General features: G+C 31.8%; 2 protein-coding genes across 2 annotated transcripts; both read left to right on the forward strand.

The window, feature by feature from the left end:
* The first annotated feature begins 402 nt into the window (after positions 1-402).
* Positions 403-10,762, forward strand: LOC131802932 (uncharacterized). The gene is made up of 2 exons (XM_059123723.1): positions 403-948; positions 9,389-10,762. Exons 1-2 carry the CDS (start codon positions 938-940, stop codon positions 10,293-10,295), a joined length of 918 nt encoding a protein of 305 aa, XP_058979706.1. The 5' UTR covers positions 403-937; the 3' UTR covers positions 10,296-10,762.
* On the forward strand, positions 10,469-19,300 carry LOC101897587 (cytochrome P450 4e2-like). Its single transcript, XM_059123487.1, has 8 exons — positions 10,469-10,505; positions 13,068-13,177; positions 13,250-13,529; positions 13,604-13,673; positions 15,116-15,242; positions 15,315-15,497; positions 15,580-15,820; positions 18,856-19,300. The coding sequence occupies exons 1-8, from the start codon at positions 10,469-10,471 to the stop codon at positions 19,269-19,271; spliced, it is 1,464 nt and encodes a 487-aa protein (XP_058979470.1). The 3' UTR covers positions 19,272-19,300.
* Positions 19,301-21,214: the final 1,914 nt, after the last annotated feature.

Here is a 21,214-nt window from a genome sequence, read left to right on the forward strand (position 1 = left end):
AGCGCAATAAGCATCCAACTTCGTTCAAATTTCAAACATCCAAATATTTTTGATAACGCAAGATCTGATGTGAAGATGTGGATGCCTATTGTGCTGGAGTTAAGATGGATAAGCTCAACAGAAGCTAAATATATTGCCATATCAGGAACTGCTGGAAGTTTTTCGGTGTTTTTTTTCGTTATTTTTTTTTTTTTTTTTTTGTAGATGTATCTTACATGGCCAAGTAAACAAAATATAAAAATTAAATAAAAAAATAAATATTTAAAAAAAAAACTACCCTGATTTCGTCGTTTGTAAAATATTTGAAGAATACTTTATTTCTCTCCTTGACGAAATATTTTGATAAAATCGATTGTTTGAACCTCAAAAAAAAATTAAATCTTTAAAAATGTTGAACCGCGTTCAACAACGTAGTATTAAGTATAATGAACTCCAAGCAAATCGTTTAAATATCTTGAATTATAATTGCATTTAAAATAGCTTAAGTATAAATCACATTGAATTCAAATCTAAACGTAAGATAACCGTCAAAATATGGCAACCTTAAAACCCTTTAAGTTTTCACTCAATGGTTCAGGCTACCATTTCTTGTATTCAATACCTTTTGTTACATATTTATAAAATGTCTGATGCACAATCTGCACAGCCATTTTTTTATTACTTGGATTAAAGCAGTCAAACCGTTCAGAACAAGAATAAAATTCTATTTGCTCCACCGCTTAAAAAATCAATTGCCTTTTCTTTTCTAAATATCAATTACAATCACAAGAGTTACCACCGCAAATATTTACACCGCTACAGTCCATTCTCCACGGCCAACTCCCGCGATTGTACATGGTCCTCACGAGCCTCTAAGGAATTGGAAAGTTTTTTAAATTATCCGGATTACGTCCACCGCTTTACTCGAAGATTTCCTGGAGAAGAAGTTCATTAAGACATGGATAAAGGGTATGTAAATTGTTATTAATTTGTGAGCACATAGGGTTTTGTTTCTTGTTGATGTTTGAATTCACACAAAAAAGTGAGTTTGAACTATTGTTACAATTTATAACCACAAATGTCCAAGTCGCTGAAGTCAACTTTCTTTTTGTAAAGATACAAGTTGGCCCGCAAAAAAAAATACATCCGCAAATACAATTGAAAGAGCAAACCAAATAATTTCAGTTTGCTTATCCGCTTAAATTACGCAACATATATTGCATCCACTTGTATATAACAAAATACTCTTCATAATTTTATTGCTGCCCAGTGGATCATTTCACAACAGGAGTTGTTCTTGTAGTCTTTTTTTCATTTATTCATCTACGGCTTTTCGCTATTACTGTCTCTTTATCGAGCTCTGAAAACAGACTCAATAGCAGCAGCATCTAATTCCTCTAATTTGCTTTAAAATATTCGCTTCGTCATTACATTACGGATAACAGCACCTTTGCACATAAAAAGAAAAAAGTGAAAGACAATAAACAACAGCCAACAACATATTGGGTTGTTGGAGGAATTGAAACGCATTAATCTTTAATTAGGCAACTGCTCTATCTGTAGGTAAAAAAAACTCATACTCTTAATCATCAAAAATAAAAATTGGTACGGCGACTGTTAGAAGTACCAAACGACATACTCTCTTCCTTTAAGAGCAGCAAACACAAACAGAGTCGCTGAGAACTTAACAGTGTTAAGTACGCCAGACTCATTTTTGGTTGCCATTAACATCAAACGGCGCAGTCGCTGTTAAAGGAGACCGCATACATACATTTCTCTTCTGTCGACTAAACACCATACCCAACAGCGCTGTCGCTAAGTAAGCCTCAGTCATTGCTCTCCATACATTCATCAGATTGGATATCACATTGTTGTTATTCCTTAGCAGAGGAATAAAACTAAACGCATTGATCTCATATCAGTGAGCGCACATGTTATCCCATCAGCTGCAGTAACCACATGCGTACTCATTTTTTACAACAACAATTTCATATTTGTAGTATCATTAAGCTCTTGTAAAGCCAGCAGAATTTCTTCTTGAACCACATGGTCAGTGTGGGTTGCAAAAGAGGTTGAACAATAATTAAAATATTATTTGACAAGTGATAGTCGTTTAGTGTCGGCAAGAAAGAATTTATTTTATTAAATTAGAATTAATAAAGAATGCTGGTACGTCAAACAAAATTTATAAAGCTAATATGGACATAAAGAAGGAACAAATCATTATATTGGAATACACAATAATGCCGTCAAAAAAAATCTATGGAAAGAAGTGAAACCTAAGCAAAATCCCAAATACAATAATTAAAAAGGAGATTGTTGCAATCACAGAGGTGAATAAAACCAAACGGAAACAAATCTAAAGTGGAAACATTAACACTGCAACACATTGACACAAAAAGTAAGGTAATTTTGTTTTATTTTACAAAATAAAATATTAAAACACCTCAAAACAAAAGACATATCTATTTCTTCACCCAAAAAAAAAAAAAAAAAAAAAAAAAAACAAATATCATTTAGAACACGAATCAAGCATAAAATAAGCATAACAACAACTCAAAATTTACAACAACCAACCAGATTCCCTATTGCGAAAGAAACGGTGCAAAGTATAGCAAAAAGAAAAGAGGAAAGAGATGACAGTTGGTTAATTTGATGTTTACATTCTCATGCACGATTTATGAAGTATAACAGGTAAGGTAGGAGCATTTGAAGTTACCTTTCATTTACGTTTGACATTAACTTACAGTAACAACGACGTTACTACGTTTATTTATATGCAAACAAATATTATTACCAGTTGTCTGTTAGTAACAACGCAATACCAACATTAAAGCTCTCTGACATACTTTGCCTTTACCTTTTGAAAACGAATAAAGATTTGGTGCATTATATCTCCACACTAGTTCTAAATATTGATCGATTTGTTACATAGCTGGGTTTGTTTACCTATATAAAAAACCTTAATTTGTAAATCAAGTAAAAACGTCATCCGTATTGCAATATATTGCAAAGCTTCAACAGACAGAATCTCATAAAGTCAACATATTTCTGACTTATAGCGTTGCTCAAGGAATCTAAACAGAAATATTATAACTTAACTTCTTAAAATAGAGGTCAAAAAAGTAAACAACAATCATAATAATTAGCACACTAGCATTGCAAGATACCAAAATATATCACTTAACCCTTCATTCTTGCCATTTGAAAAATTTGTTTGGGTTAACGTCAATTGAATAAATATTGGAACAGTTTTGGAAAAGCTGTTTTTGATTTAGTTCATTCATTTGATCCCTTCATTAAATCATTAAACCAGGAGTTATGCAAGAAAAATTATCTAAAATACAATTTGGCTTAAACATTGTTGATTGATTTAAAACGCTTTCCATTTTCAAACAATTAAAAATTTAGGCGAGAATTTATGTGTCTAAACTTATATTGAAATCATATTCGTTCCGGTTTCAAACGAAGAGCGATCACGAAGGAAGAACATATCTAAAAGAAAAATTCTTCTTGTGTGGCTGTATTACTGTTGACCACAAGAGTTACTATTTTTCCAACGCATGCGCAGTTTGACCATTCTCTGAAATTGAACGATTGGGAAATAAAATTAGAAAGATATACGAATATAAACAAGGTAAACTGAAAAATAAGTTTATTTTCCATTCAGAATATTACCAATCATTTTAAATTATCGAGAATTTGTATCTCTATTTACAACTTGATACACAAATTCAGAGCAAAGTCTACATTTGTCCATAAGCAAACTTCTGGGTGCAACTAATATAGTTCGATGTTTCTCTGTAATTTTCTAGAGTTTTCTGAATCGGTGATTTTCTAATAGCAAGGTTGTTACAAGCGAACCATTATTCATTTTTCTCATTGCGTTAAACTTCGACAAAATTTTCACGATATTTGCTTAGACTGTAACTACGGCAAACATCAGTTGACGATTACGAGGTTTAAATCCCTCATTTATTTTCTCAAGCTTAACGTTGCAGATTGTTCAGTTTTAAATATTCAACAAAGAATATTTTTATATCGTTGAAAAATCTTCAATTTATTGAGTAAAATCCTTTTGAGAATTATAGTTGCCAGATTTTTTTGTTTCGAAAATCATTATGACCTCTCCCAATATGGGTAATGCGGGTGGCCTCGCTCCTCAGAAATTTATATTTTTCTCAGACCAAGTGGTCACATTCTGTGCTGATTTTGCTCAAATACACGTTCAGGACCACACTGCCTCTAGCCTTCAGGTTGAACTTGATGACTTAGAAAGACGGTGGCGTCAACTTGTTCAGATATATGAAAATGAAATGACTTCTTCCGATCCCACCGTAACTAAAGATGCTAGAGGGGAAATACATGGTAAATTTACCGAGTGCTGCCGATCTTACAAAGAATGTAAATCCTCAATTCTAGACTTAATTCAAATCGAGAACCAAAAATTCCTGAATTCCGAACCGATATCAAAAGAAGAAAATGTTTCCCACACTGATAGAGTTTTTTCATTGAAACTACCGCCTTGTGACACTGAATTCTTCAGTGGTGGCTACGATAAGTGGCCAAGTTTCAGGGATATGTTTTCCGCCGTTTATATAAACCATACCAAATTGTCACCTGCGCAAAAATTGTTTCACTTGCGGGCAAAAACAAAAGGGGAAGCAAGTATGATTGTAAAAAGATTTTCCTTAACGGATAACAATTTCGAACTGGCATGGAATGCTTTGCGTCAACGCTTTGAAAATAAGCGTATTCTGATCAATCATCAATTGCGAAAAATATTTCAAATTGAACATGTGTCGGTAGAGAAAGAGAAATCCCTAAGAAATCTTCAGTATACAATTAATAATTGTTTATCTGTGCTGCGTACTTATAATATATCCGTGATATCTTGGGATCCAATCTTAATATATTGGGTCTCATCCAAATTACCTGAAGATACCTTAACCGCATGGGAAAGTTCTCTGTCAAACAATAAAGAAATGCCTTCATGGGACCAATTAGATGAGTTTATCACCAAACGTTTAAATATGATTGAATCGGTTTCTGATATACGAAAACCGCATTCATCCACGTCTCAGAAAGTTTCCGCATACAATACTTCTACGGAAGGTTCTCCGAAAGCATGTAAAGTATGCAAACAAAACCACCCTTTAAGAAATTGTTCAAAATTCCGATCATGGCCTCTTTCAGACAAAAGGAAATTTGTGTTCGATAATAAAATTTGTGAAAATTGTCTTTCCTATGGTCATATTGCCAAAAAATGCAAAAGTGAACATCGCTGTCAATCATGTCGGCAATCTCACCACACCTTATTACACCCTGATGAAAGCAACAAGAAGATAATTGTTTCAAATGTCTCCAATCAAAATTGGCAAAAGCCAAAATCAGCCTCCGCTTACCTTGTTGAAACATTTGAAGATGAAAAACCGACCACTTCTGAAGCTGCCTCCTCCGCTTATAATGAAATGTCCTATGTTGAATCCCATTTCTCACAATCTGGAGAAAGAACCGTTTTGCCAACTGCATTAATTGATCTAGAACACCAAGGCTTTTTGTTTACAATTCGGGCATTTATTGATCAAGGGTCACAAGAAACATTCATTTCTAGTCGAATAATAAATCGGTTTGACATTCCGACTAAGAAATCATTCACAAAGATTTCAGGTCTTGGCGGAACTCTTCTTGAAAATTCGTCAAAAAGTTGTCAAGTAACTCTAAAGTCCAGAAAGTCAGACTTTAAGATAGCTACTTCCGCAATTGTTGTTTCGAATCTAAATCATTTAATGCCAGCCTCCCCTACCGTAATATCCGACTTCACAACTTTAAAGAGATTAGAGTTGGCTGATCCCAAATTTTTCAAACCAGCTCCCATCGACATGCTTATTGGTAGTGACATATTGCCGAGCATTATAAAACCAGGATTAAAGAAAAATATTTCTGGAAATCTGTTGGCACAATGTACCGAATTCGGATGGATAGTCAGTGGGAAACCAAATTGCCAGCTTATTGCTTCATTTGCCTCCTGGACGGCCACATATGATCCACTGAGTGAGGAGCTAAGAAAATTCTGGGAAATAGAAAATATTTCCAACGAAAAAACTTTGTCAGCATCTGATATCTGGTGCGAGGAATTTTATAAAAGAACTGTTCAACGAAGATCAGATGGTAGATATGTGGTAAGGTTACCATTCAAACAGGACTTACCATCGGACAAATATCTCGGTTCTTCTAGATCTGCCGCTATGGGTCAATACCTAAGGATAGAGAAGACGCTAGAAAAGAATCCAGATCTAGCAGGAGAATACAATAAAGTACTTTCTGAATATGTTACTTTGGGTCATATGGAGTTAACCACAAAATTTGAGATTTCTGAAAATCTCCATTTTCGTTCATACTACTTGCCACATCATGCTGTCGTAAAGCCCGATAGAACTTCAACGAAAGTAAGAGTCGTATTTAACGCATCTAAAAGAACAGACAACGGGGTTTCACTAAATGACATACTTTATACTGGTCCCACACTACAAAATGAACTCACTAACGTTGTTTTACGCTGGAGATTCTTCAAATATGTTTTCAATGGCGACATACAAAAAATGTACCGCCAAATATTTGTGCATGAGAAAGATCAACAATTTCAACGAATTCTGTTTCGGTCTTCTCCGTTAGAAAAAGTTGAAGACTACTGTTTAAAAACTGTTACTTTTGGGGTAAATTGTGCACCATACCTGGCGATACGAACTTTGCTCCAACTTAGCGATGACAATAAACACTCACATCCAACGGCATCGAACATTCTCAAGAGTCAGATTTACGTGGATGACATACTATCGGGAGCACATTCGTTAACTGAAGCAAAGTCCTATCTGCATGAGGTAATTGACTTGTTAAAATCCGCTGGATTTCCTTTGAAGAAAATTACGTCAAACCATCCTCAAATACTCCTGAATCTTCCCCCGGAGGATCTTCTTAGCGAAGATTTCTTACGATTAGAAGATGTCAGTGAAACAAAAACTTTGGGTATTCAATGGAATGCCAAATATGATTATTTCTTCTATAAGGTGACACATTTCGATTTACCCACTGTTGCCATAACAAAACGTAAAGTTTTGTCAATCGTTGCAAAATTGTTCGATCCTGCTGGTTGGTTAACACCCATAATTGTAGTCGCGAAAGTTTTAATGCAACAACTTTGGATTGATGGGACTAATTGGGATGAAGAAGTAACAACACATTCCTTCGAAAAGTGGAATGCCTTTATTTCCAAATTTGCGGACATCGAGAATATTAAAATTCCTCGTTGGGTACATTTTTCATCCGAGACTGAAATTCAAATTCACGGTTTTTGTGATGCCTCAGAGAAGGCATATTGTGCATGTTTGTATATACGTGTTAAATCCTCAAAAAATATTACTTATACCAATCTTCTTGTTTCCAAGAGCAAAGTAGCTCCATTAAAAACTGTGAGCCTACCGAGGTTAGAATTATGTGGAGCAGCGATGTTATCCAAACTTTTAAAATCTGTTTGTCAAAATTTGGAGCTTTCCTCTCCCGAAATATTCTTGTGGACTGACTCAACAATCACCCTATCGTGGATTAGCAAACCGCCTTTTTACTGGAAGACCTTTGTGGCCAATAAAGTGTCTGAAATTCTCGATAATGTGGGAAATGCAAACTGGAGACATGTTGCATCCGCTGATAATCCTGCGGATCTTGGCACTCGAGGCTGTACAGCTGAAGAACTTCAAGCATGTAGTCTTTGGTGGAATGGACCACATTGGTTAGCAAAGGAACCACAACACTGGCCAAAACCCGCCTCTCTCAAAGAACCAGAACTTGAAAAGAAGGTATTTGCCATGCACGCCCAAGTTGTTGAAGATGATCTCCTAGAAGATTTCTCATCACTCAACCGAGTCCTACGAGTCTTTGCTTATGCATTTCGCTTCATAAATGGGTGTCGCCGAAATAACCCATCTGGATTGCGGAAAAACATTTTACTTGCACATGAAATATCCTTCGTCAAATACTACCTCATACGATTGGCACAAAGGATACATTACCCATGGGAATATCAGGCACTCGTCTCAAACCAACCAATACCAACTAAGAGCAGACTATTAACCTTGAATCCTACTCTAGATGAAAATATGTTACTGAGAGTAAATGGTCGCTTGGCCAATTCTGATGCACGGTACAATGAACGACATCCGATTATCCTCCCGGAAAAGTCAAGATTTTGCAAGTTGCTGATTGAATTCACACACACTTTGCTACTTCATGCTGAACATCAGCTAATGATACGGGCAATTCGACAAGAGTTTTATATAATCCGATTGAAAAGTGCCGTTCGTTCATACATTCATAATTGTCGAACATGTACCATCTACAAACATCACATTCAAAACCAAATTATGGCCGCCTTACCCCTTGAGCGTTGTACTTTTTCCCTCCCCTTTACCAATACAGGTCTTGATTTTGCCGGTCCTTTCGACCTCAAAACCTCACGCCTTCGAAATGCAAGACTGCACAAAGGCTATGCCGCAATTTTTGTCTGCCTGTCGACACGAGCAATTCATTTAGAAGTCTGCTCCGATTTGTCTGCTGAAGCCTTTTTGGCAACATTCAGTCGATTTGTTGGCCGACGAGGCCTTCCTAAACAAATATTTTCAGACAATGGAACCAACTTTGTTGGTGCCAGTCGTTCGTTAGCTAAAGACTATAAGACTTTTCTACGCTCCGCTGAAGAACATTTAGTCTCAAAATACAACATCCATGGTTTCACTTGGCACTTTATACCGCCTCACGCCCCACATATGGGTGGCTTATGGGAAGCTGCCGTTAAAAGTATGAAAGCCCATTTAAAGAAGGTAGCGGGAAAACTGAAATATACATATGAAGAGTTTTCCACATTACTAATCAGAATTGAGAGTATTCTAAATTCTCGACCATTGTCACCGTTGAATGAAGAGCCTAGCGAGTTAGTACCGCTGACTCCTGGCCACCTACTTAGAGGAGCTCCTCTTATTGCGACTCCTGAACCATCCTCTGATAATTTATCTCTGATGAATCGATGGCAACGATTAAAAACTCTCCAATCACACTTTGCCAAACGCTGGAAGAACGAGTATATAACAAATCTTCAACGTAGATACAAATGGAAACGAACGCAACGAGATCTTGCCCCAGATAATTTCGTCGTCATCAAAGAAGATAATCTTCCCCCGACGGAATGGCGACTTGGACGCGTGGTTAGAGTGTTTGCCGGAAAAGATTCAAGGGTTCGTGTAGCAGAAATTCGCACGCAAAACGGGATCATAGTACGCCCACTTGTAAAATTATGCATTCTCCCCAATTGTTAACTTTTCCCCCTTGCTCACAAATTTAATAACCTTTTACATTTCAGTAACGTTTCTAGCTTGCCCAAATGCCGTATCTGCCACGAGAGGCACTTTATAAAATCATGCCTTACTTTCCAAAATATGAGCGTTACAAAACGTCGACATGAGGCACGTCAAAAAGGTTTTTGCTTCAATTGTCTGTGTACGGCTCATACCCGCGAATGGTGCCCAAACCGTAAAACTTGCATGGTATGTCATAAGGGTCATCATACCTTGCTACACATCGATGCTAAACCCAACAATCATTCCTCCTCCAAATCGACCCCAAAAAACCGCTCATCATCACGAAGTTGCAGCCTTGAACCTCCAACCGCCAAAAACCAACAAAGTCGTCCAGCGAAACAACAAAACCGTCCATCAGCCCACACATCAAAACGATCTACTTCAACATCAACGCAACGCCGTCACTCCAACGTTATTGACAGACTAAGTTCTCGAACCAAATCGCATGTGTTTTTACCCACAGCTCTTGCAAAGGTGATTACTGTAGAAGGTTGCGACAAAGTCCGATTGCTGATGAACTCAGGATCAACGCAAACTGCAATTTCAACCAAATTGGTGGAGCGACTTCAGTTACCACTTACACAGAGGGCTGGAAAGACTTTTACTGCCATAAACTTGCAATCTTTCCATGACGAGTCCGTTAAAATACACATCACTGGCGAAGTCCAAAATCCATTGCACATTAGCACCCCGGAATCGACGAAAGATAAAAAGCACCTATCAATATACAACCACCTAACGGATCTGGCAGATCCACATTTCTTTAACCCTATCAATATAGAAATCATGATAGCAAACGATCAAATTCCAAAAATTCTAAGAGCCGGCCTAATTCAAACCACAACCAACATGCCAATTGCCCAAAGTTCAGCCTTCGGTTGGATCATATCCGGAAGCTGCCAAGTTTGAAGTTGCAGTCCAGCAAAAGGGGGCGGTATGTTGAACCGCGTTCAACAACGTAGTATTAAGTATAATGAACTCCAAGCAAATCGTTTAAATATCTTGAATTATAATTGCATTTAAAATAGCTTAAGTATAAATCACATTGAATTCAAATCTAAACGTAAGATAACCGTCAAAATATGGCAACCTTAAAACCCTTTAAGTTTTCACTCAATGGTTCAGGCTACCATTTCTTGTATTCAATACCTTTTGTTACATATTTATAAAATGTCTGATGCACAATCTGCACAGCCATTTTTTTATTACTTGGATTAAAGCAGTCAAACCGTTCAGAACAAGAATAAAATTCTATTTGCTCCACCGCTTAAAAAATCAATTGCCTTTTCTTTTCTAAATATCAATTACAATCACAAGAGTTACCACCGCAAATATTTACACCGCTACAGTCCATTCTCCACGGCCAACTCCCGCGATTGTACAAAAAAAAAAATTTGTTTTGAAAAAAAAAATGTTGTTTTTTATATTTTTGACATTTTCTTATATTTTGAAATATTTTATATATTTTCTTATATTTTTATATATTTTCTTATATTTTTAAATATGTTATATATTTATATGTATTTTATATTTAAAATATTTTTATATAAATATGATAATATTTTTATATATAAATATATGATAATATTTTTTAATTTCATATATTTTATATATTTTTATATATTTTAGACATTTTTTATTTATTTTTAAATATTTTATATATTTATGTATTTATATTTCATATATTTTATATATTTTCATATAATTTTATTTTTATATATTTTAGACATTTTCTTATATTATTAAATATTTTATATAATTTCTTATATTTTTAAATATTTTTCATATTTATATATATTTCATATATTTTATATTTTTTCATATATTATCTTATATTTTATATATTTTAGACATTTTCTTATATTTTTATATATTTTTAAATATTTTATATTTCACATATTTTTATATATTATCATATATTTTATATATTTTAGACATTTTCTTATATTTTTAAATATTTTATATATTTTATATTTCATATATTTTCTTATATTTTATATTTTTTTTATATATTATCTTATATTATTAAATATTTTATATATTTTCTTATATTTTTATATATTTTCTTATATTTTTAAATATGTTATATATTTATATATATTTTATATTTAAAATATTTCTTATATAAATATGATAATATTTTTAAACATAAATATATGATAATATTTTTTAATTTCATATATTTTATATATTTTTATATATTTTAGACATTTTTTATTTATTTTTAAATATTTTATATATTTATGTATATTTTATATTTCATATATTTTCTTATATTTTATATATTTTCATATATTTTTATTTTTATATATTTTAGACATTTTCTTATATTATTAAATATTTTATATATTTTCTTATATTTTTAAATATTTTTTATATTTATATATATTTCATATATTTTCTTATATTTTATATTTTTTCCTATATTATCTTATATTTTATATATTTTAGACATTTTTCTTATATTTTTATATATTTTTAAATATTTTATATATTTTATATTTCATATATTTTCTTATATTTTATATTTTTTTTTATATTATCTTATATTATTAAATATTTTATATATTTTCTTATATTTTTATATATTTTTAAATATTTTTTATATTTATATATATATTTTATATATTTCATATATTTTTATATATTATCGTAAATTTTTTAATTTCATATATTTTCTTATATTTTAAAATACTTTATATGTTTATATATATTTTATATATTTTCTTATATTTTTAAATATTTTATTTTGGCTTGAGGTCAGTAGAATAAAAAACAATTAATTTTGTTTCAACATTTTATTTCCAATATTTCGATCGGCATCGACGATCTTCATCAGGGATTGAAATTTGTTTATATTCTTAAAAACAATTTCACTTCCACATCACATTACAGAGATTTTCAGACTTCATATTTTATATATTTATATATATTTTATATATTTCATATATTTTTATATATCATCATATATTTTTTGATTTTATATATTTTCTTATATTTTATATATTTCTTATAATTTTATATATTCTTATATATTAACATATTTTGTTTAATTTCATATATTTTTATATATATTATAAATTCTCTGATATTTTTATATATTTTTAAATATTTTATATATTTATATATATATTTTATATATTTCATATATTTTTATACATTTTCATATATTTTTTAATTTTATATATTTTCGTATATTTTATATATTTTTATTTATTTTATACATTTTCTTATATTTTTATATATTCATATTTTGTATTTTAATATGTTATATATATATATTTTCTTATATTTTTATTTATTTTCATATACTTTTATATATTTTATGTATTATGTATTTTCTTATATTTTTAAATATTTATATATTATACATTTTTTTATAAATTTTTTATTCTTATATTTATTATGTATTTTTATATTTTTCTTATATATTTTTATATTTTTTGTATTTTTATATTTTTTTTTTTCATAGCAATCCACCTTCAAAATTATTGTTATTAAAATGCGACAATAATTGTGTGTCGGCTATTAGGGCATTACAAAGATGCAAAAATAATTACTAATATTAACTTTTCAAAATTGCCTTGTTAACTAAATAATTAATGCCTTAAGTGACCTGTTTATAGGTTAATATTTAATTTTATTATTGTTATTGTTGTTGTTGTTTTTTTCCCCTTTCAGTTATCACAAATTATCTCTTTGATTTATTTTACAAATACAACTTTGGGAATCTCTGCATTTGGTTGGGTTACCATCTACAGTATTTGGTAGTGGATACCAAGGATGTGGAGGTTAGTTACTTCACATTTTTTTTTTTTTTTTTTTTTTTTGGAGAAGTATTTCATCGCCATATTTCTTTTTAGTGCATTTTAGCCACCAACCCATTGGTCAACAAATCCGACATCTATAAACTCCTCCACCCTTGGCTGGGTGAGGGTTTGATCACCAGCTCGGGCGCCAAATGGCAAAAGCATCGCAAAATGATTACCCCCTCGTTTAATTTCAATATTCTGAATAGCATTCAGGATGTAATGAAGACGAATTCCGAAAAATTCATTGGGAAATTGAAAGAGATTTCTCGCAGTGACAACATTTTCGATTTTCAGGAGGTGGTCAATAATTTGACCTTGGATGTGATATGTGGTGAGTTGGAGGCTATTCAAACGGAGAGATATTTATCGGGATTTTTATAATTTTTTTCTTTTCATTTATTTTAGAAACCGCCATGTGTGTGAGCATTAACGCTTTGGATAACCCCCATTCGGATTTTGTGCTGGCTGTTAAGTTGTAAGTTGAGGATCTTATAAAAAACAAAAATTCTGAAATCTATGAAATCTGAAATTATTTTGAAACATTTCAAAAAAGAAAAAAAAATTGAAGAAAATATTTTTAGAAGAATCAGATTAGTTTTTTGGTCCTTGAAGACAATTTTTTTATGAAAATAATTTTTGGGATAATTTTTAAAAATTTTTCTTTTCTTAAATAGAAAAAATTATTTTGAAAAATTTAAAAAAAAAATTAAAAAACATATTTTTAGAAGAATCAGATTTGTTTTTTGGTCCTTGAAGATAAATATGAAAAAATATTTTGAAAATTTTTAAAAAAATTGAAGAGACATTTTTTTAAATTAGAATTTTTGGTTTGATCCTTCGAAATAATTTTTTTTATGAAAATCCTTTTTGGGACAAAAACTGAAATATTTTTTTTTTTAGTTTTTAATTAATTAATTTTGAAAATCTTAGATTTTCATTCTTAAACAGAAAAAAATATTTTTCTGACAATAAATAGACAATATCGGCCCATGCCATCAAGTACCTCCCCCACAAAGGGTCAAAATTTTGAAAAATTATGATTTTGAATAAAATCTCAAATAAGACTCCGACTGTCTTCAAATTTAAAACATCGTAATATTTCATCCAACACAAGACTTGGTGTAAAGATGGTAGGTATCGGTCCACTCCTTCTGGTACCTCCCCCACAAAGGGGTCAAAATTATGAATAACTAAAATGCTCAGAATATGCGAAAGAAGCATCCGATTCTCTTCAAATTGTCCACATTCCAATACTTCCACTAACACTATATCTGGTGTGAAGATGGAATATATCGGCCCACTCCTTCTGGTACCTCCCCCACAACAGGTCAAAAATTTTGAATAATTATAACTCTTATAAAACCTGAAATAAGAGTCCGACTGTGTTTAAATTTCACACACCTCAATATTTCTATTGACACAAAATCTGGTGTAAATATAGTAGACAGCGGTCCACTCCTTCTGGTACCTCCCCCACAAAGGGGTCAAAATTTCGAATAATTATAACTCTCATAAAATGCGAAATAAGAATCCAAATACTTTCAAATTTCAAACATCTTAATATTTCATGCAACACAAGTCCTGGTGTAAAGATGAAATATATCGGCCCACTCCTTCTGGTACCTCCCTCACAACGGGTCAAAATTTTTGAATAATTATAACCCTCATAAAATGGAGAAAAAAGCATCCGATTGTTTTCAAATTTTACACATCCCCATATTTCATGCAACACGAAATCTGTTTTGAAGATGGTAGATATTGGCCCTCTCCTTCTGGTACCTCCCACACAAAAAGGTATAACAAAACGTTCAAAAAATGTGTCAAAAACGACTACTTTTGTTTTAATTTTTTTTATTATTTATTTTACTTTTAGTTTGTAATCCGACCCGTTCCCCAATTTCCCTTTATCCATTTCAGCATGTGCTACAATTCCTATAAGCGTCTCATTCATCCCATAAAACGGTATGAGCTGCTCTATAGATTATATCCAGAATATTGGGAGTATCGGAAACAATTGCAAATCTATAAGGATTTTATATATGGGGTGGGGTAATTTGAAATTTTCGCTATATTCCATATTTATTTTCAATACTCTCTCTCTCTCTTTTTCCCACAGATCATTGATAAACGTATCGAAGCCAAAAAGTCGAGCCAAAACACAAACCCCAGCAACGAGCAGGAGAATGAGTTTCGCCGACGAAAATTGTTTTTTTTGGATTCTCTGCTGGAGGCCACTGTCGATGGACGGCCATTGACACGAAAGGAGATTTACGATGAGGTGGCAACGCTTATGTTTGCGGTAGGTTTGAAATCGGAGGGGGGGGGGGGGGATATATTTTTGTGGCCTTCGTATATGACCTTGAAAAAAATCTCTGTTATAGGGTCACGATACAACCACCTCGTCCATTACCTTTGCCATATATTTGCTCTCACGTCATGTGGACATACAGCAAAAAGTCTTGGAGGAACAAAATCGGATAATGGCGGGAAATCTGAAAGGCAATGCCACGTTGCAGGATTTAAATGAGATGAAATATTTAGATTGCGTTATCAAGGAATCCATGCGGATATATCCACCGGTGCTCTTTTTTGGCAGACATGTCGAGAAGGAATACAATCTGAGTAAGATAAAGAGATAGAGAGGGAGAGAGAGAGAGAGAGCGATGCTCTAAATCAGGGCCAGGCAAGAGAAGTCAAGCGGGTTATGTAATTAATGAAACACATCTATTTTGATACCCTCCACCATAGTATGGAGGGTATATTAAGTTTATAATTCCGTTTGTAACACCTCGAAATATACATTTTAGATCCCACAAGGTATAAATATTTTTGATCAGCATAAGATTCTATGGCGATTTAGCGATGTCCGTCCGTATGTCCGTCTGTGGAAATCACTCTAGCTTCCGAACGAAATGAAGTAGGTTGATAAAAATTTACTCAAATGTATATTATATCTGCAGGACTATTGGTATTAAAAATGGGCCATGTAGGTTCACGTTTTGGTATAGCCCCCATATAAAGGTACCTCCTATTTTCGGTATTCAGGTGATTTTAGCGACATTATTTACCGGAATTGTTTCAAATTTGGTTTTTAAAGATCGTAATAGGTATTACAGCCTTTGACAAAAAATTGTCCGTGCAGGTCCACACCTTCGTATAGTCCCCATATAACGGCACCTCCCGATATTCGGTATTTTGATGATTTTAGCGATTCTATTCACCAGAATTGTTTCGAATTTTATATTTGAAGTTCGCAATGGATACTACAGCCTATGACAGAAAATTGTCTGTGCAGGTCCACGCCTTCGTATAGCCCCCATATATCAGTACCTCCCTATATCCGGTATTTTGATAATTTTAGCGACATTATTAACCGGAATTGTTTCAAATTTGGTATTTAAATTTCTTAATAGGTGCTACAATCTGTGACAGAAAATTGTCTGTGCAGGTCCACACCTTCGTGTAGTCCCCATATAACGTTACCTCCCGATATTTGGTATTTTGATGATTCTAGCGACATTAATCACCAAAATTGTTTCAAATTTGGTATTTGAAGTTCGTAATGGATGCTACAGCCTAAGACAGAAAATTGTCTATTCAGGTCCAGGTCTTCGTATAGGCCCCATACATCAGTACCTCCCTATATTCGGTATTTTGGTGATTTAAGCGACATTATTAACCGGAAATTTTTCAAATTTCATATTTGAAGTTCGTAATGGATGCTACAGCCTGTGACAGAAAATTGTCTGTGCAGCTCCAGGTCTTTGTATAGGCCCCATACAACGGTACCTCCCGATAGTCGGTATTTTGATGATTATAGAGACATTATTAACTGGAATCGTTTCAAATTTGGTATTTGAAGTTCGTAATGGATACTACAGCCTTTGACAGAAAATTGTCTGTGCAGCTCCAGGTCTTCGTGTAGGCCCCATATATCAGTACCTCCCTATATTCGGTATTTTGATGATTTTTAGCGACATTATTCAACGGAATTGTTTCAAATTTGGTATTTGATGTTCGTAATGGATATTACAGCCCAAGACAGAAAATTGTCTCTGAAGGTCCACGTCTTCGTATAGCCCCCATATATCAGTACCTCCCTATATTCGGTATTTTGATGATTTTTAGCGACATTATTCAACGGAATTGTTTCAAATTTGGTTTTTAAAGATCCTAATAGGTATAACAGCCTTTGACAAAAAATTGTCTGTGCAGGTCCACACCTTCGTATAGTCCCCATATAACGTTACCTCCCGATATTCGGTATTTTGATGATTTTAGCGACATTATTGATCGGAAGTGTTTCAAATTTGGTATTTAAAGTTCGAAATGGATACTGCAGCCTATGACAGAAAATTGTCTATATAGGTACACGTCTTCGTATAGCCCCCATATGACGGTACCTCCCGATATTCGGTATGTTGATGATTTTAGCGACATTATTCACCGGAATTCTTTCAAATTTGGTATTCGAAGTTCCTTATAGGCTCTGCAGCCTTTGACAGAAGTCGGAGATTATCGGTTCAAATTTAGACATAGCTCCCATACATGCCTTCAACAGATTCCGGGTTAATTGTGCACTAAATGGCCAATATCAGTCCAAATGATCTGTATTTTGGCACATCCGACCGAATTCAGTGTAGAAGCAAGTACATCAAATTTGATGAAAATCGTTTCCGATATAGCCATAGCTCCCACGTATATGTTTTATCCGATTTGGGGTTTAAAGTCCCTCACATTCGTAATATACATTCGAAAACAATAATATTTGATACCAGATATTTTATAGAGCTCGGAAATGCATCTGCAAAATTTTATTGAGATCGGCTAAGGTTTGGATATAGCTCCCATATATGTCCTTGATCCGATTTCAGGTTTATTTTGCCAAGACCAATGTCAACCCAAATGGAAGGAATTTCTGGACGTATATCTCCATTTTCTGGAACTCAGCTCGGATACATTTGTTTTTAATATAATCCTTCTCGAAGTGATATCTACACTCTAATTTAAATTTAGTGAAAATCGTTTCAGAATTGGATATGCCTCCCATTTATAAGTTCTCTCTGAAACCAAATTATATCTGCTCTAAATCCAAATGTTGATAGGAGCTATGATCTACTGCAAATAAATTCTTTTGTTACGAGAGCACTACTAAATATCCATAGTGGTGTAGGGTATCATATAGTCGGCCCCGCTCGACTTTTGACTTTTCCTTACTGGTTTCGTCTGCGGTTGCTTATTATTTTATATTTCCCTACTATTTTTCCAAGGTTTATATCAAACTCTTCTCATTCTCCTCTTCGACTCATTTTATATATCTTCTGCCATAATTTTCTCTCCCCACCCTATTTTTTCCAAATTATTCATCCATTCTTGTATTTCTTCCACATGTCGTCTTGCGGCCGTTTCAACAGCTGCCAGAGAAAGAAAATAAAAATTCAACCGAGAAATCAGTTGATTTACCAACAATGTAATCAGAGAGCAACGAAATAAAGAGAACATAAATGTACGGCTCTCTGCCCGGCCCTGCTTTAAATATTAAAATAATGTAAACAGAGAGTAACCAAAAAAAGAGAACATAAATATGCGACTCTCTGCCCAGGACTGTTTCTCATTTCAAAAATATCTCTCCCCCTTTCTTTCTCCTTCTCTTCCAGATGGCAAAATCATACCAGCCCACACCTCACTGCTCATATTCGTCATAGCAATGAACTATAACGAAGCCATCTATCCGGATCCTTATCGTTTCGATCCGCAACGATTTGATGCCGACCAACGTACGACCACGCAAAATCCCTTTGAATATGTGCCATTTGGCGGTGGCCAACGTAACTGTATTGGACAAAAATTCGCCATGCTCGAAGTGAAGACGGTCATCTCCAAGATTGTTAGAAATTTCCAAATATTAGCCCCCGAAGATGGCCTAGAATCGAAAGATGGTTACATTAGCACGCTCTATGGGCCACAACGAGCACGAGCGCCCAAACCCGATAAATATGTGCCGACATTATTACATGCCATCACGCTGAGAGCGGAAAATGGCTTGTATTTGCGTTTAAGGGAGAGGGAGTAAAAAAATGGTTTATTTTTTTCAATAAAGGAAAGAGGAAAATTTAAAAAAAAAAAAATAATTTTCAGTCGGTCTTTTTTTTCTGTAGATTAATTTGTAAAATCATTTTTGTTCCTGAATAAATTTGTTATAAAATTGAATATATCTGTATGTTTTGCTTAAAAGAGGCAAATATTTAAGAAGAGCAACATTCTAAGAGAAAGAAATGATGCCTATTATTTCCATGATTTGATTAGGTTTTTAAAGAAAAAATTATTTTTAAAAAATCCAAATTTATAGGGTTTTTTTGGGAAAAAATGTTTTAGAAAATATTTTAAAAAAATGTTTTAAAAAATATTAAAAAAAATATTTATAAAAAAATAATTTAAAAAAATATTAAAAAAAATAATTTAAAAAAATATTAAAAAAAAATATTTTAAAAAAATATTTTTTTTTTTGAATTCGAAAAAATATATATTTAAATCCACACTGTGTTGATAATTTTGAATGTTCTAAGAGAAAGAAATTATACCCATTATTTGATTAGGTTTTTAAAGAAAAAATTATTTTTAAAAATCCAAATTTATAGGTTTTTTTTTGGGAAAAAATGTTTTAAAAATATTTAAAAAAAATGTTTTAAAAAATATTTTAAAAAAATGTTCTAAAAAATATTTTAAATTCGAAACAATATATATTTAAATCCACACTGTGTTGATAATTTTGAATATTCTAAGAGAAAGAAATTATACCCATTATTTCCATGATTTGATTAGGTTTTTAAAGAAAAAATTATTTAAAAAAAATCCAAATTTATAGGGTTTTTTTTTGGGAAAAAACGTTTTAAAAAATATTTTAAAAAAAAATTTTTAAAAAAATGTTTTAAAAAATATTTAAAAAAAATTTTTAAAAAAATGTTTTAAAAAATATTTAAAAAAAATATTTTAAAAAATATTAAAAAAAAAATATTAAAAAAAAATATTTTAAAAAATATAAAAAAATTATTTTTTTTTAATTCGAAAAAATATATATTTAAATCCACACTGTGTTGATAATTTTGAATATTCTAAGAGAAAGAAATTATACCCATTATTTCCATGATTTGATTAGGTTTTTAAAGAAAAAATTATTTTTAAAAATCCAAATTTATAGGGACTTTTTTTGGGAAAAAGTGTTTTAAAAAAATGTTTTAAAAAAAGTGTTTTAAAAAATATTTAAAAAAAATATTTTAAAAAAATATTTAAAAAAAATATATTTTTTTTTAATGCGAAAAAATATATATTTAAATCCACACTGGGTTGATAATTTTGAATATTCTAAGAGAAATAAATTATACCCATTATTTCCATGATTTGATGCGGTTTTTAAAGAAAAAATTATTTTTAAAAATCCAAATTTATAGGGTTTTTTTTTTGGGAAAAAATGTTTTAAAAAATATTTTAAAAGAATATTTTAAAAACATATTTAAAAAAAAAATATTTTTTTTTTAAATTCGAAACAATATATATTTAAATCCACACTGTGTTGATAATTTTGAATATTTTTTTCCTGGATTAAGTCATCATCATATCCCTAATCCCCTCAACTTTCCAGTCCGGGATTTGATTTGCTTTGGAAAAAAATATTTTCAAAAGTTCACATTTTCACATTTTTTTTTTAATATTTTTTTTAAATATTGGAAAAAAATATTTTTTTTAAATATTTTTTTTCCAAAAAACCCTGGAAATTTATTGTGCCCCATATTTTTTTCCAAAAACCATAGAAATTAGGTTTTTTAAAAAAATATATTTTTCCAATATTTAAAAAAAAATATATTTTTCCAATATTTTAGAAAAATATTTAAAATAATATTTTTTTAAAATTTAGAAAACAAATATTTATTTAAAAAAAATTTGAAAAAATATATTGTTAAATCCACATTGCATTGATAATTTTGAATATTTTTTTCCTCGATTAAGTCATCATCATAT

This window comes from Musca domestica, unplaced genomic scaffold, assembly GCF_030504385.1.
Source record: "Musca domestica strain aabys unplaced genomic scaffold, Musca_domestica.polishedcontigs.V.1.1 25, whole genome shotgun sequence".
NCBI lineage: Eukaryota > Metazoa > Arthropoda > Insecta > Diptera > Muscidae > Musca > Musca domestica.